A 16837-nucleotide genomic window follows, 5' to 3' on the forward strand; every position below is an offset into this window, starting at 1 on the left:
CAGTGATTACTCTGACTCCAGGAAGGAGGAATTCACATTATTCTATACTGTACACACATGGGAGGAAATAGTTTATTTTACAATTCAATGAAAATTTCAAATAGACTTTGAAAATATGTTGCACACTGTGGATTCATAAATCCTTTTGTCAAATCCATGATTATAGCATGAGCTTGGCCATTTTCCTTATAGGGTGAGCTCAGATATTAATTAAATTCATCCCATTCACATACTGTGTTTACTTTACATCTGAAAATATTGTAAAGATGGCCTAGACTGGCCCAATGAACTCCAAATCTAGCTGCCAGAACATGAACATGCCAGAAAAATGAGTAGTATTCGATGAAAATAACACCTTGCTAGCTATTAAGCATAGGGGTGGCTCTATTGTGCTTTGAGGTTGTGTGACAGTCAGTGGCACAGGAAATATTGCACAGGTAGATAAAAGATAAAAAAAAAACATGAACTACTTCAAGAAAAGCTAAAGTTAAGCTTTCAGAATTGCCTCCTGTCCCCTCACATAAACTTTCATTGACTTGATTTTCAACGAAAATGGCCCAAGAAAATCTCAGAAGTAGAAAGGTTCTGCAAGTAAGAGTGGGTGAAATTTCCTTAAACAGGAACAGAAAGAAATTTGCACATGTCACATTTGCAGTTATTTTTTCAATTTTTTCTTTTAAGTTCATCAAAAACTGTGCATCAGTATTTGCAGAAATACACTATATGGCCAAAAGTCTGTGGACACTTGACCATCACACCCATATGTGTTTTTTGAACATCCCATTCGAGATTTATTCCCTTTACTGTTATAATAACCTCCATTCTTCTGGAAAGACTTTCCACTAGATTTTGGAGTATGGCTGTGGGGCTTTGCCCACTCAGCCACAAAAGTATTAGTGAGGTCAGGCACTGATGTCCTCAAGAAGGTCTGGGGTACAGCCAGTGTTTTAGTTCATCCTAAAGGAGTTCAGTGGGGTTGAGGTCAGTGTTCTGTGCAGACCACTTGAATTCTTCCACTCCATCCTTGGCAAACCATGTCTTTATGGACTTTGCTTTGTGCACAGTGGCAGTGTCATGGTGGAGCATGTTTGAGCTCCTTAAATCCAGTGAAGAGAAATCTTAATGCTACAGCATGTGAAGTATACAATTAAGTGTTTCAAACTTTGTGGCAACAGACCAACAGATGAGTGTGATGGTCAGGTGTTCACATACTTTTGGGCATGAAATTTTGGCCAGGTGTGCTCAAACTTTTGCATACAACTGTAGCATACACCTAGTCTAGTAGGCATCTTTGGTATCACTACCTATCTGTAGTGATACCAAAGATGAGTTAAAAATGTCTATATGCAAGACTGTAACCATTTTGTATTTAATCATTTATGGCGAGTTTTATTGTAAGTAATGATTTCTGTCAATATTTTGGTCTGGGAGCAAGCTCTCTGTTTTGTTCAAAGGGCAGGGCATATAGTGTTTGCTTTTGTCTTAAGAGGTCTAATCCATGTTTTTCATTATAATGTACGACAGCACAAGTGCCTGGTTTAACTGTCTAACTAATCTTCATGCAGTATTTTTAAAATTCAGCCACTTACACTTACTTGTAGGTAAATGTTAGGTGGTACGGTTGCAGTTTGGGGGAGTGGCCTGATTGTCTGACCACGTCCCTCTTTTCTCTACGCTAAAACTGTAGGAGAGCCCAGAACTGAATCATTACACACACAAGAGTGTTTAAAGAAACTCTCTGCTGAACATTGATCCTCTCTCCTCTTATTCAACACAGGACTTGCATTATGGCTCTAATTAAAAAAGTCTTGAGCTTATGCTTACTGATTCTGCTTGTGGGTGAGTGATGCTTTCTTAAAAGCAGTTTTATGGCAGGTGTAGCTTTAATGGAGTTAAAATGTTAAACATGTTAAAATCTATAGGTGCAGACAGCAGTAGGAAATGTTGGTGATCCTGTTATACTGTGTTGTACTCGAAAACAAATTGTGTTTGACCAGCAGTTTTTATTTACTTCACTAAAAGCCTGATAACAAAATTTTCTTACCACATCAACACTTTTAAATTATGAGTCTTTACAGTGTGATTTCTGTTCATTTTTAATGAGTGTTTTAAACTATATTTTGCATTTGAATTATGGGAAATTTTCTTTTCTCCTGCCTCAGTTTATATAAATAGCCTAACCTCATCCCTTTTGGAGGATGTCTGATCGCTTGGATTTTACTTTGAAAAATAATTATTATTTAACCATGCTATTATTTAATATTATTTCTGCTTGCTGCTTCTGGAGCTCTGTCATGTCCAATCAGGCCTTCAAATCTCCATTATGTCATTTTAATTTTGTAGTGGAACGTAAATGGATGTGGTTAAAGCAAACCAGTGATCTTTGGCTATTTTAATAACAGAAAGTGCTGCACCATGACAGAGATTTTAGAAATCTAAATAAAATCTCAATATTGCAACAAAGAAAAGAATGAAGGAAAGAAAAGACTTGACCAAAGACATCATTGCGTCTGTATCCACCTCAACTCAACTTCCAAGAATAAATGGGCTTTATGACATGCATGGTCTACCTAGTTGTCCATTTTTGTCATACGTAAAAGTGTTTCAGGCGACCTGGAACAGTAAAGTTACTATAGTTTTAACCTACCTCAGACTGAGTTTTCTTCAATGGCAGTCATGTTTCAACAGTGTCTGACCTGAAAGATCAAGTAAAGAATTGTAAACACACATAAATGCTTTTAATACATCTAATAGTGTGGTTTTGTCTAATTTTTACTGAAACCACTTTTAGATCTTTCAGAGTCTATACAATGTTTCAGAACACTATACAACGTAGTGTGGATTTGGACTTTTTCAACAAAGTCAACATATTGCCTGACTCAGTGTAAAGACAACTGTTAATTTTTGCAGAAAACAGAAAACTACTCTTCATAAAATAACAATGTTACACTAACAAGGAGGAGCAGGAGTTTAGAATCCACTACACTGTTTTGACTAAAGGGGCACTTGACCATGTCTGTATAATGCACAAGAGCTGTTTAGTTGCTTTGTGATTGGACAAAGCAAACCACACTCTTTAATTATTCATGAATTTTTACTGCTTATCCTAGGAAAACTATGGCATACAGTGCAGACATAATCCATGATCCCAACTTTAAAAAGTGCAAGGGCGTCTGGAAGGGTAGAATGTAATACTGAAACCGTAGTGTTTGAAATAAAACTATTCAGTACCTATATGATACTTGTATAGTGCATGGGACAATTAATCAATTAATCAGTTAATTCCTCTTTAATGGGTTCACTCTGATTGGTGAAAGTCTCATTTAGACGTTTTACACTCGTTTTTGGTCACTGTTCAGGCAGTATTAAAGATTTGTGTGATACACAGAAAAGCATGTCATGGATTTTTTTAAAATAACAACTATAGCACTTTTATCCTGTTGCCTTCTCTTTTAAAGGACAGGTTCTTTCTCTTTCATTTATGTTTTTTAATTCAGCTCATGAACAGGCTTCAATAAGCTGAGAATGTCTTTGCTTGGGTTAAAGAGCATTTCCGGGTCTGTGTCACACTGTGCCACGTATGCATAGTGACAAACAGTAAAACCTAAATATAATATAGAAATGATAACAGAACATAAAGCCATAAAATGATCATATAGTATGGTTAAATCCTTAAAATGATACTTTGACATTCAGATTACTCATGTGTAGTTGCCAAAAATGGAGGAATTTTAAACCTTAAAAGAAAAAACAGAAATTTGGCACTTTTTGAAATGTTCCAGTTACCCATAAACTGTTCATTTTCTCAATACAAATGCCACCCTTATTGTTTATGTGTTTGTTTAAAAGTTTAAAAGTATGCCTGTAATGTCAGTTGAGATTTTATGACAGTACAAAGTCCTTAAGTGGTATCAGCCTGAGAATATATTACTTCTTTCTTTCCACACAAAATTATAAGGGCCTCTAACATCACCATCACAAAACATATTATATATCCAGCAGCATCAAATAGGGGCAACGATTTTCTCCCAGTTACATATAGATTATGTAGAATTTGTAAGAAATGGTAAAGTACTGTCTGACATCAAGATCTAGTGAAATATAACTACCATAACTAGTAGGACTGTGTGGATTGATAATGACTGTGACATTCATTTTTTAAAATCTATCCTAGTATAAGAATCTCTATACTGTGTGCGTGAGAGAGAGTAAATGTGTATTGTATGTGATATGTGGATTATTTCTGTAATTAAACAGGACCCAAAGAGAGAATAGTCACAAATTATTTATTTCAAATACAGTATAATTCTTGATATCTATGTTTGCGAAATGAGAGAATTGAATTCCCACCCCTTTCAGTAAATCAGATCATTAGCTCTCTTCACCACTAAAAGACAACTTTTTTGGTTCCCAAACAGCTTGTTACCATTTTTTGCTAAACTAGACAAAGTTTAAATTTTTTGACTGGTGATTGTTCTTCCTATGGCTGAAATTATTTAAAGTAATCTTACTCTACATTCCAATTAATAAAATAACATTATTTCATTGCATGGTATAAAATCTATTTAAATAATTGTTAAATCTGCAAAACAGAATGAATGTGCACTGACAAATACAGTGAGCATCCCTACATCAGTGTCATTGTTTCTGCTATGTCTGTGCTTCATTAAGATCATTTATATCCATTTATTCTACTAACTGACCGTCTCCACTAATACACTTGACTAGTACATACAGTGCATCTTCAACCAGCAGGAGGATCCTCGCTGTGATGCTTCCTAATACATACGTCAGAGAGCCAAACACCATTCACACTAATGAACAGTTCAGAAGCTGAAAGAAAGGAGACTGACATGAAGGATTCTGATTCACAGCAAGAGTAACAGAATTGGGTACATCTACAAAAACAGCTTGTGTATGCATTTTGGCAGTCACCCAAAAGTTCAATCAGTGTAATGTAGGCAAATAATCTCCCACTGAAAGTAGGTATCCATTTTAAATATCTTACAGGGTGGAAAAAGTACTGAGAAATTATACTTAAGTGAAAGTAAAGATAATGTGTCAAAATGTTATTCAATTAAAAATGAACATATCTAGCCCAAAAAAAAGTAAAGTGAAAAAAGTTATATTAAAAAGGAAAAAGTAAATGTTTTACCTGTTAATAGTATGACAAATAAGAAATAAAAGTCAATTAAGGTAATATCATGTTTTCATGTGCAAAGTACACATTATTACTTACATAAATGTATTAGTTTTAAAGCAACTACACGATTTTACCTGAAAACATTTCAGGTAAAGTTTGCTGGTCATATGCATGACTAATACTATGTACTATGCTACTGAATTACTAAGAAGTAAGGTAAATAACCAATATTTAGCAAATTATGTTAGCTGCTGGAATCAATGCTAGTCTAACTTCGCATTATCCAAAATAAATAAATAAATAAATAACCAGGCTAACTTAGTTAAATATAGGCAGTTAATTTTAGCAAATAAGCAAACCTTGCCTCATCATGCTTTTTCAAACAGGATGGAGTTCGTGCCTTCTAGGGAGGCTTTGCTTACTTTAGCATACTGAAACATTTTAGTGAGGTAGACACCGCACTACAGTGTCGACTGTCCCCGTGTTCTCATATTCGACACTGCAGTGTGGTGGCTTACCCATATTCACACCAGATATTTGCCCATTGTTTTGTTTTCTTGACTGCGTTGAAGGCCTTAATTCTGTTGGACATTAGAAGAAAATGACATTACTGGAATGTTCATTCATATTTTGAAAGGTCATTAATATCTTGATGATAGTATGAAATTAATGAATTATGATGCAATAAAATACAGTCGGGTTGCTAAGTATTGGACAGTGACGCAATTTCCATAATTTTGCCTCTGTAGACCAGCACAGTGGATTTGAAATGAAGCAATCAAGATGTGATTGTATAGACTTTCAGCTTTAAATCAAGGACTGTAACAAAAATATTACATTAAAAATTTAGGAATTACAGCCATTTTTACATAGTTCCTCCATTTCCACAGGCTCAAAAATAATTGGACAAACTAACATAATTATAAATAGGATTATTTTTAATACTTAGATGCAAACCCTTTGCAGTCAGTGAGTGCCTGAAGTCTAGAACCCATGCACTCTTCAGTTGCTGCTTGTTTGTGGGTCTTTCTGCCTTCGGTTTTGTCTTTAGTAATTGAAAGACATGCTCAGTTGGGTTGAAGTCGGGTGACTGACTCGGCCATTTAAGAACATTCCATTTCTTTGCCTTCAGAAGTTCTTATGTTGCTTTCGCAGTATGTTTTGCTTCATTATCCATCTGTACTGTGAAGTGCTGTCCTATCAGTTTTGCAGCATTTGACCGAATCTGAGCAGAAAGTATAGCTCTATACACTTCAGAATTCCACTTGCTACCTCTATCAGCAGTTACATCATCAATACACACCAGTGACCCAGTTCCACTGGCCCATGCCCATGCCATAACACAGCCTCCGCCATGTTTGATGTGGTATGCTTTGGATCATGAGCCCTTAGTTTCCTTATCCATACACTTCTCTTCCCATCATTCTGATACAAGTTAATCTTGGTTTCAACTGCCCAAAAATCTTGTTCCAGAACAGGACAGGCTTTTTTAGATGTTTTCTAGCAAAGTCTAATCTGGCCTTTCTGTTCTTGAGTGTTAGTGGTTTGCATCTTGAGGTAAACCCTCTCCATTTACATTCATGAAGGCGTCTCTTGATTGTAGACTTTGACAATGATATGCTTACCTCATGAACAGCTACCAAATGCAAATTCAACACTTATAGTCAGCTCCAGACCTTTTATCTCTTTAATTTGTCATGAAATAATGAGGAAACAGGCCACACCTGGCCATGAAACTGCTTTTCAGTCAATTGTCCAATTATTTTTGAGCCTGTTAAAATGGAGGTACTGTGTTTAAAAAAGTGGCTGCAATTCCTAAATGGTTAATGCAATATTTTTGTTAAATCCCTTGAATTAAAGCTGAAAGTCTACACTTCAAATCAAATCACATCTTGATTGCCTCATTTCAAATCCATTATGGTGGTGTACAGAGGCAAAATTACAAGAATTGTGTCACTGTCTAAATACTTATGGAACTGACTGTATACACTTGTTGTCCATTTTAATAGGAACACCTGTACACCTGCACATTTATGCAGTTATCTAATCAGACAATCAGTGGCAGCAGAACAATGCATAAAATCATGCATATACAAGTCAAGAGCTTCAGTTATTATTCACATGAAACATCAGGGAAAAAGTGTGATCTCTGCGAGTATTTCAGAACGTGCTGATCTCCTGGGATTTTCACGCACAACAGGCTCTAGAGTTTACACAGAATGGTGCAAAAAAAAAACAAACAAAAAAAAAAACATGCCATGATCAAAGTCGCAGAGATGACACTTTTTCCCCATTGTGATGTTTGATGTGAACATTAACTGAAGATCATGACCTGTATCTGCAGGATTTTTTGCATTGTGCTGCTGCAAAATGATTGAATGATTAGATAACTGCATCAATGAGCAGATGTACAGGTGTTCCTATTAAAGTGGACGGTGATTGTATAATGTGAAGTTATTATTCAGAAACCTCAGTAGACCAAAAAAAAATGCACCAACAGAGAAAGTGAACAGATTATTAGAGTTATTCTGTAGACATGCTATGATACTGTTACAATTTACAACACATAGGGAATATACCAGTTTGGACATGACAGAAATAAGATGCTTTAAACAATAAACCAATAATAAAAGCTACTGAGTAGTGCAACTGACAAAAAAATTAAACATCTTTATTTATTTGGTTTTGATTTAATCCACACTAATTAGGTAATGAATTGACTAATCAACTGGTTATGTATATTTTTCACTGAAAGGGAGAGATTAGTATGAGTACAGAGTCCCTATACTCAGTTTTGTTTTGTTTTATTTCCCAAATAAATAATAAATCTGTTTTTCTTTATTCTCTCTCTCTTTCTCTCTCTCTCTCTCTCTTTTTTTTTGCTGAACTTTATTGTCAACTTTGAAGGTGCAACCACAACTGCTATCACTCCAACTGACTCAGGTAAGGCAGAATTGGGACACCATGTAACTGTCTTCACCATTATAGACCATTACTGTTAATTTTTTTTAACAATATGAAGTATTTGAAACTGGAAGAATGTTTTTCTCGTTATTGATATACCTGGCTTTTCCCTGTGCCTCGAACCCTTGTTTCTCAGAAAGCACCTTTCAAGAGCTCCTGACCAACAAATAAAATGTCACATGCACTGTTTATTTGACTTTGCTCATATCTATTTTTCTTTCTTCTCTCTCTCTCGTTTTTTTTTCTTTTTTTTTTTTTTGCTGAACTTTATTGTCAACTTTGAAGGTGCAACCACAACTGCTATCACTTCAACTGACTCAGGTAAGGCAGAATTGGGACACCATGTAACTGTCTTCACCATTATAGACCATTACTGTTAATTTTTTTTTAACAATATGAAGTATTTGAAACTGGAAGAATGTTTTTCTCGTTATTGATATACCTGGCTTTTCCCTGTGCCTCGAACCCTTGTTTCTCAGAAAGCACCTTTCAAGAGCTCCTGACCAACAAATAAAATGTCACATGCACTGTTTATTTGACTTTGCTCATATCTATTTTTCTTTCTTCTCTCTCTCTCTTTTTTTTTTGCTGAACTTTATTGTCAACTTTGAAGGTGCAACCACAACTGCTCCCACTCCAACTGACTCAGGTAAGGCAGAATTGGGACCCCATGTAACTGTCTTCACCATTATAGACCATTACTGTTAATTTTTTGTAACAGTCTGAAGTATTTGAAACTGGAAGAATGTTTTTCTCGTTATTGATATACCTGGCTTTTCCCTGTGCCTTGAACCCTTGTTTCTCAGAAAGCACCTTTCAAGAGCTCCTGACCAACAAATAAAATGTCACATGCACTGTTTATTTGACTTTGCTCATATCTATTTTTCTTTCTTCTCTCTCTCTCGTTTTTTTTTCTTTTTTTTTTTTTGCTGAACTTTATTGTCAACTTTGAAGGTGCAACCACAACTGCTATCACTTCAACTGACTCAGGTAAGGCAGAATTGGGACACCATGTAACTGTCTTCACCATTATAGACCATTACTGTTAATTTTTTTTAACAATATGAAGTATTTGAAACTGGAAGAATGTTTTTCTCGTTATTGATATACCTGGCTTTTCCCTGTGCCTCGAACTCTTGTTTCTCAGAAAGCACCTTTCAAGAGCTCCTGACCAACAAATAAAATGTCACATGCACTGTTTATTTGACTTTGCTCATATCTATTTTTCTTTCTTCTCTCTCTCTCTTTTTTTTTGCTGAACTTTATTGTCAACTTTGAAGGTGCAACCACAACTGCTCCCACTCCAACTGACTCAGGTAAGGCAGAATTGGGACCCCATGTAACTGTCTTCACCATTATAGACCATTACTGTTAATTTTTTGTAACAGTCTGAAGTATTTGAAACTGGAAGAATGTTTTTCTCGTTATTGATATACCTGGCTTTTCCCTGTGCCTCGAACCCTTGTTTCTCAGAAAGCACCTTTCAAGAGCTCCTGACCAACAAATAAAATGTCACATGCACTGTTTATTTGACTTTGCTCATATCTATTTTTCTTTCTTCTCTCTCTCTCGTTTTTTTTTCTTTTTTTTTTTTTGCTGAACTTTATTGTCAACTTTGAAGGTGCAACCACAACTGCTCCCACTCCAACTGACTCAGGTAAGGCAGAATTGGGACACCATGTAACTGTCTTCACCATTATAGACCATTACTGTTAATTTTTTTTAACAATATGAAGTATTTGAAACTGGAAGAATGTTTTTCTCGTTATTGATATACCTGGCTTTTCCCTGTGCCTCGAACTCTTGTTTCTCAGAAAGCACCTTTCAAGAGCTCCTGACCAACAAATAAAATGTCACATGCACTGTTTATTTGACTTTGCTCATATCTATTTTTCTTTCTTCTCTCTCTCTCTCGTTTTTTTTTCTTTTTTTTTTTTTGCTGAACTTTATTGTCAACTTTGAAGGTGCAACCACAACTGCTATCACTTCAACTGACTCAGGTAAGGCAGAATTGGGACACCATGTAACTGTCTTCACCATTATAGACCATTACTGTTAATTTTTTTTAACAATATGAAGTATTTGAAACTGGAAGAATGTTTTTCTCGTTATTGATATACCTGGCTTTTCCCTGTGCCTCGAACCCTTGTTTCTCAGAAAGCACCTTTCAAGAGCTCCTGACCAACAAATAAAATGTCACATGCACTGTTTATTTGACTTTGCTCATATCTATTTTTCTTTCTTCTCTCTCTCTCTTTTTTTTTTGCTGAACTTTATTGTCAACTTTGAAGGTGCAACCACAACTGCTCCCACTCCAACTGACTCAGGTAAGGCAGAATTGGGACACCATGTAACTGTCTTCACCATTATAGACCATTACTGTTAATTTTCTTTAATAATATGAAGTATTTGAAACTGGAAGAATGTTTTTCTCGTTATTGATATACCTGGCTTTTCCCTGTGCCTCGAACTCTTGTTTCTCAGAAAGCACCTTTCAAGAGCTCCTGACCAACAAATAAAATGTCACATGCACTGTTTATTTGACTTTGCTCATATCTATTTTTCTTTCTTCTCTCTCTCTCTTTTTTTTTTGCTGAACTTTATTGTCAACTTTGAAGGTGCAACCACAACTGCTCCCACTCCAACTGACTCAGGTAAGGCAGAATTGGGACACCATGTAACTGTCTTCACCATTACAGACCATTACTGTTAATTTTTTGTAACAGTCTGAAGTATTTGAAACTGGAAGAATGTTTTTCTCGTTATTGATATACTTGGCTTTTCCCTGTGCCTCGAACCCTTGTTTCTCAGAAAGCACCTTTCAAGAGCTCCTGACCAACAAATAAAATGTCACATGCACTGTTTATTTGACTTTGCTCATATCTATTTTTCTTTCTTCTCTCTCTCTCTCGTTTTTTTTTCTTTTTTTTTTTTTGCTGAACTTTATTGTCAACTTTGAAGGTGCAACCACAACTGCTCCCACTCCAACTGACTCAGGTAAGGCAGAATTGGGACACCATGTAACTGTCTTCACCATTATAGACCATTACTGTTAATTTTTTTTAACAATATGAAGTATTTGAAACTGGAAGAATGTTTTTCTCGTTATTGATATACCTGGCTTTTCCCTGTGCCTCGAACCCTTGTTTCTCAGAAAGCACCTTTCAAGAGCTCCTGACCAACAAATAAAATGTCACATGCACTGTTTATTTGACTTTGCTCATATCTATTTTTCTTTCTTCTCTCTCTCTCTTTTTTTTTTGCTGAACTTTATTGTCAACTTTGAAGGTGCAACCACAACTGCTCCCACTCCAACTGACTCAGGTAAGGCAGAATTGGGACACCATGTAACTGTCTTCACCATTACAGACCATTACTGTTAATTTTTTGTAACAGTCTGAAGTATTTGAAACTGGAAGAATGTTTTTCTCGTTATTGATATACCTGGCTTTTCCCTGTGCCTCGAACCCTTGTTTCTCAGAAAGCACCTTTCAAGAGCTCCTGACCAACAAATAAAATGTCACATGCACTGTTTATTTGACTTTGCTCATATCTATTTTTCTTTCTTCTCTCTCTCTCTCGTTTTTTTTTCTTTTTTTTTTTTTTGCTGAACTTTATTGTCAACTTTGAAGGTGCAACCACAACTGCTCCCACTCCAACTGACTCAGGTAAGGCAGAATTGGGACCCCATGTAACTGTCTTCACCATTATAGACCATTACTGTTAATTTTTTTTAACAATATGAAGTATTTGAAACTGGAAGAATGTTTTTCTCGTTATTGATATACCTGGCTTTTCCCTGTGCCTCGAACTCTTGTTTCTCAGAAAGCACCTTTCAAGAGCTCCTGACCAACAAATAAAATGTCACATGCACTGTTTATTTGACTTTGCTCATATCTATTTTTCTTTCTTCTCTCTCTCTCTTTTTTTTTTGCTGAACTTTATTGTCAACTTTGAAGGTGCAACCACAACTGCTCCCACTCCAACTGACTCAGGTAAGGCAGAATTGGGACACCATGTAACTGTCTTCACCATTACAGACCATTACTGTTAATTTTTTGTAACAGTCTGAAGTATTTGAAACTGGAAGAATGTTTTTCTCCTTATTGATATACCTGGCTTTTCCCTGTGCCTCGAACCCTTGTTTCTCAGAAAGCACCTTTCAAGAGCTCCTGACCAACAAATAAAATGTCACATGCACTGTTTATTTGACTTTGCTCATATCTATTTTTCTTTCTTCTCTCTCTCTCTTTTTTTTTTGCTGAACTTTATTGTCAACTTTGAAGGTGCAACCACAACTGCTCCCACTCCAACTGACTCAGGTAAGGCAGAATTGGGACACCATGTAACTGTCTTCACCACTATGGAACATTATTGCTGGCTTTTTTTACACTAATATTTCAATTTGGAAGAGTGTTTTCCTCATTATTTATATGCCTGGCAGATCCCTGTGCCTCGAACCCTTGTTTGTCAGACAGCACCTGTCAACAGCTCCTGACTAACTACACGTGTGTGTGTCGACCGGGACTGTTCTATAATGAAACACTGAAATTATGTACTCTAGGTTTGTTAGAACTGCTTTTCTTCACCCTTTCACTAATGTCTCCCTTATATTTGCCTTAAAGACTATAGTCATGTATTTTAAAGAGTTAATTCAGTGGTTTTTTTTGCTACTCTTCATTGGTTAATTCATTGGATTTCACTGTATAGTTAATAGGAGAGACATCATATTTATTATACATCATATTTATTTAGAATACATTGTACTTATTCTTTTACATGTAATTTCATTCCAGCAAGGACTTTCCCAACAGATTTAAGATTTCCAGACATGACATATAAAGAAGCAATGAAAAACAAAAACTCAAAAGAATTCCAAACGATAGCACATGATATTCTTAAAGAGGTAGGTGCCTGACATTCCTTTTTAGTCTGTTGATTGATGCAAGACTATTTAAAACTTTAATCATACTAAACATCTGCTTAAGATGGCTAACATAATGTTCTAAGATATTACATGTTTCAAAAATATTAAAGAGATAAAAATGAACCAGTTAACACGAGTTTCTCTCATGTCTCCAAACTCAAACACAGATTAAGGAAGTTTTCAAGGGTAAAAATGGTTATCTTGGATCCACAGTTCTGAGTCTAAAGTAAGTATATTTCTGCATATATGTGTAACTAAGAGGGATTAAGGTAAAATAATAAATAATGCTTTGTGACCAATAACTGCAATTACAAATCAGAGATTAAATTCAAATTTTTTTTTTTTTTTTTTTTTTTTTCTAAATACTGATATTTAATGGATTGTGTGATTATCCTCCTTTAAGGCAGAGCATATAATGAGTTTGAACTGGCTGTGCAGAACAAGCACAACTGATGGCTGTATTTGAATGAATTTTTCATTACTATGTCAATGTGCAGCCCAGGCAGTGTCATAGCAGATGTGGAGAATTTCTTCAGTCTTTCGTCAGAAGTTAATAAAATTGAAGTAGAGGAGGCACTAAAGTCAGCAACTGGCACTGGATCTGGGTTTTTAAAAGGCGCTACAGTCGAGCGTATGTCTGCATCTCTGCATCACACATACGTCATTTCTTGTTTTGAAAGTACTGTTTTGGTCTAAGTCTCAGATATTTTGACCCTCTCTTCAGCAAGTGACATATGCCGTAGTGGATTCTGTGAAGATTCAAGCACAGTATGTACAGCCGAGAATGGTCTAGCTAATTGCGTTTGCAAGGGCGGATATGTAAAGTTGACAGCAACACAACAGGCATGCTATTGTAAGTTACATTTCATGTTGGCCTAAACTTAATTTTAAAGACTTCAGTTAATGCAGGACATTACATTTCCATAACTCTTTCACATGATTTTTCATTACAGCTTGTCCCAGTGGTGAGAAAGCAGTGGGTGATCAGTATTGTAAACCGTAAGTTTTGGCCTTCATACTGTATGTATAGGGACTTTTAGTATACAAACTAAAGCCAAATGTAGGATTTCTGCTAAGTGTCATTTTTTTCTGGCTTCATAGTTTGAATTTTTAAAAGGATTTTTATTATCAAGGTAATTTATGCAACATATATATAAAACATTGTTGTTTTTTTGTCAGATGTCCTTTTGGATACTCTGGTTTCAACTGTAAAGAATGTAAGTTAACATAAAGTACATCAATTTTGATAAATTACTAAAACAGACTATATTATATACAGTATATATTTTCTAAAAATGCATATGCATTGTTAATGTGAGTGGGGAGAACAGTCTCAATGTGAATCTTAAACCTCTGCCATTTCAGCGTACCTCTTAATTCTGGTTGTGGTCGCCTGTGTTTTGGGCGTACTTCTTCTCGGCACTCTCATAGGCACTGTAGTCTTGTACACGAGGTAAGAGTCCGTAGTTTAAGTATACAAAAACACAAGCTACTCTATGTAGTGTAAAATTTTATATTATGGTTTTTGATCAACTTCACACTAGACAGGGGTGTAGCCAGGCCTTTTACAGTGGGGTGGCCAGGTTAGTCCCAGTGTTTTTATTGGGGTGGCAATCTAGGGTGGGGCAAACTACTAATCCACATCCACAGAAAATTATACAATGTGGTTATATCTGTAGGGCCTGAGTAGGATCCCCATCAGACGTATAAGGCAACATTTGTTTGTCATCTAGCAAGCTACCAAAAAGTAAAAGCTAACAAAACATTAAGCTATGTTCTCTGAAGTACACTAGCGTAAGAAATTAGCTAAACTTGCTGGTTCTTGCACAACTGTAAACTTATTGACAATCCTTATGGTTGGACAATGATGAATTGGACTTTCAAATTTCCCAGAGATGTTGTAGTGGCCAATCCTTTATTATTCATACTAGCCTATCACAGCAACATTTACCAAGTTGTTCAGTTTAGCATCATATGACATTGGTAACTGAATTGGCGATAATAATAATAACTGTGGTATTGCTATAAGAAACCCCTTAGCTATGCCCATGGTCTTAGAGACAAAGCTATATGAGACAAATAATATGTTATTCCTGTTTGTGTGTTTGCCCTTCATAAAAGGTCAACGAAAACAACCAAATCTTCAGAAAAAGATACCCCGAAAGGCAATCTGGAGTTCAACAAACCTGCAGGAATTCCCAGGATCCCACGGGTTAACCCTAATACTGGCTGGCAACCAACCAATCTGGAGATGACAGACAGTGGAAGCAGACGTGCCCTGGTCACAAAAGATCGCACAGAGAACACAGCGGTAAGAAGTGCCTGCAGGTTATTTCATTCAGCCAGGCCAAAAATGGGATTTACTTGATATAAAAGAAATGCATTTTGTTGATTAAACTCAGTATGTTTCATCATGCATTCTGATTTGCCAATGACTTAATGGTCTGTTCCAGATGTGGGACTCTGACTACAGTGATGACACAAGGGGCTATAAGAGCCAGATGCCCTCTAGAACAGGATATGGAGCCGCTGGAGCGTATAACGGCTCCAGGGCCTCAAAGAATCCCTACAGTGATGTATATGGGGACAGAATACGCAGATACTAATTTTACAAAAGAGGGCTCCATCTATTGATTTCTTCAGCAGAAATGGTTTGTCTTATAAGAAGGCTGACATTATAGAAAGATGCTATAAAAACATCTGTACAAAAGCCTTAACATTTGAATTATTAGTTGATATGAAGCAAAGCATTAAAGAAAGTCTTTATGCTGGACAAAAACAAATGAACAATGTACTTGATGTCTGTGTGTGTGTCTGTGTGTGTTTAAAAGAGCACTAGATAGAGATGGCATGTGCATCCATATGTACATACCTATGATGTGCTAAGTGCTATGTGATCAAATGAATTTAACTTTATCTAATTTATATATATATATATATATTTTTTTTTTTAATTTGTTGTTAGCAAAGCTTTAAAAATCACACATGTGGTGAAATTAAAAATGAAGTAATTTATTATGTCTAAGATTAAATTGTTGGGAGCTAAAATAAGTTTTTTTAGAGTTATGATCCAGCAGATGTCACTGTTTCATTCAGATTAGGCTTATTCCTTCTATAAATAACTTAATCAGAATTGTTTCTTATGCTGTTCACATTTTTTGTGTTTTTATGATTTAAAGTTGCCTAGGATTGATCTTAGGTGCAGCCATTTCGAAACAAGCGTAAGTGGTCAGTCAATGACTTTACAATGAAAATGACTGTGGCATTATGTAAATTGTGTACTATATCTGCATTCTAAAGGAACTGTATATAAATATGAGCAATCAAGATGATGTGCTGCATTTTATAGTCGATATTGGCTTTTCTCAAAGAGATAAGCTTATGTTTAAATGAATCATGAATACACAAAGCAATAAAAATGACTATTAATAAAAGAAAAAAAGGATTGTTCATTAACAGCAGTAATTATATAAATTGCGTACCTGTGTTGAATAAAGTATTGGGTTTAACTGAATTGAACTAAGCTTATTTGAGAAGATATTAAGAAGCTTCCCCCCTCCCAGAAATTCTATTAATAGTTATATTTGAATATATCATCTGTTTCTGTAGGTTTTCTACACTAACTGACCACTTTATTAGGAACACCTGTACAGCTGCACATTCATGCAATTATCCAATCAGCCAATCATGTGGCAGCGGTGCAATGCATAAAATCATGGTTTGAGTATTTCAGAAACTGCTGATCTCTTGGGAAATTCATGAGGAACTCTAGGGTTTTTGCAGAATGGTACGGAAAACAATAA

At 35.7% G+C, this 16837-nt stretch overlaps 1 protein-coding gene across 50 annotated transcripts; it reads left to right on the forward strand.

Annotated features, from left to right (window-relative positions):
* Positions 1 to 1689: 1689 nt before the first annotated feature.
* muc13b (mucin 13b, cell surface associated) lies at positions 1690 to 16548 on the forward strand. Of its 50 annotated transcripts, XM_053238911.1 has the most exons (25): positions 1693 to 1839; positions 8051 to 8086; positions 8393 to 8428; positions 8721 to 8756; positions 9062 to 9097; positions 9388 to 9423; positions 9729 to 9764; positions 10072 to 10107; positions 10399 to 10434; positions 10726 to 10761; positions 11069 to 11104; positions 11396 to 11431; positions 11740 to 11775; positions 12067 to 12102; positions 12394 to 12429; positions 12552 to 12671; positions 12904 to 13013; positions 13202 to 13260; positions 13532 to 13665; positions 13759 to 13887; positions 13988 to 14033; positions 14214 to 14251; positions 14400 to 14487; positions 15156 to 15345; positions 15488 to 16548. In XM_053238911.1, exons 1-25 carry the CDS (start codon positions 1788 to 1790, stop codon positions 15638 to 15640), a joined length of 1623 nt encoding a protein of 540 aa, XP_053094886.1. In that variant the 5' UTR covers positions 1693 to 1787; the 3' UTR covers positions 15641 to 16548. The 50 variants fall into 50 exon arrangements, with proteins under 50 accessions (XP_053094888.1, XP_053094904.1, XP_053094912.1 ...); XM_053238913.1 differs by lacking the exon at positions 8051 to 8086 and having other exon boundaries at positions 1690 to 1839; XM_053238916.1 differs by lacking the exon at positions 12067 to 12102.
* The last annotated feature ends 289 nt before the right edge of the window (positions 16549 to 16837 follow it).

Source organism: Pangasianodon hypophthalmus, chromosome 12, assembly GCF_027358585.1.
Source record: "Pangasianodon hypophthalmus isolate fPanHyp1 chromosome 12, fPanHyp1.pri, whole genome shotgun sequence".
Lineage (NCBI taxonomy): Eukaryota > Metazoa > Chordata > Actinopteri > Siluriformes > Pangasiidae > Pangasianodon > Pangasianodon hypophthalmus.

Excerpts from the sequence above, each read along its gene's own strand:
- muc13b (XM_053238911.1), top strand. The coding sequence starts at position 1,788 with ATGGCTCTAATTAAAAAAGTCTTGAGCTTATGCTTACTGATTCTGCTT. Across the intron at positions 1,840-8,050 it reads CTTACTGATTCTGCTTGTGG|GTGCAACCACAACTGCTATC; the intron begins GTGAGTGATGCT and ends TCAACTTTGAAG. Across the intron at positions 13,261-13,531 it reads TCCACAGTTCTGAGTCTAAA|CCCAGGCAGTGTCATAGCAG; the intron begins GTAAGTATATTT and ends GTCAATGTGCAG.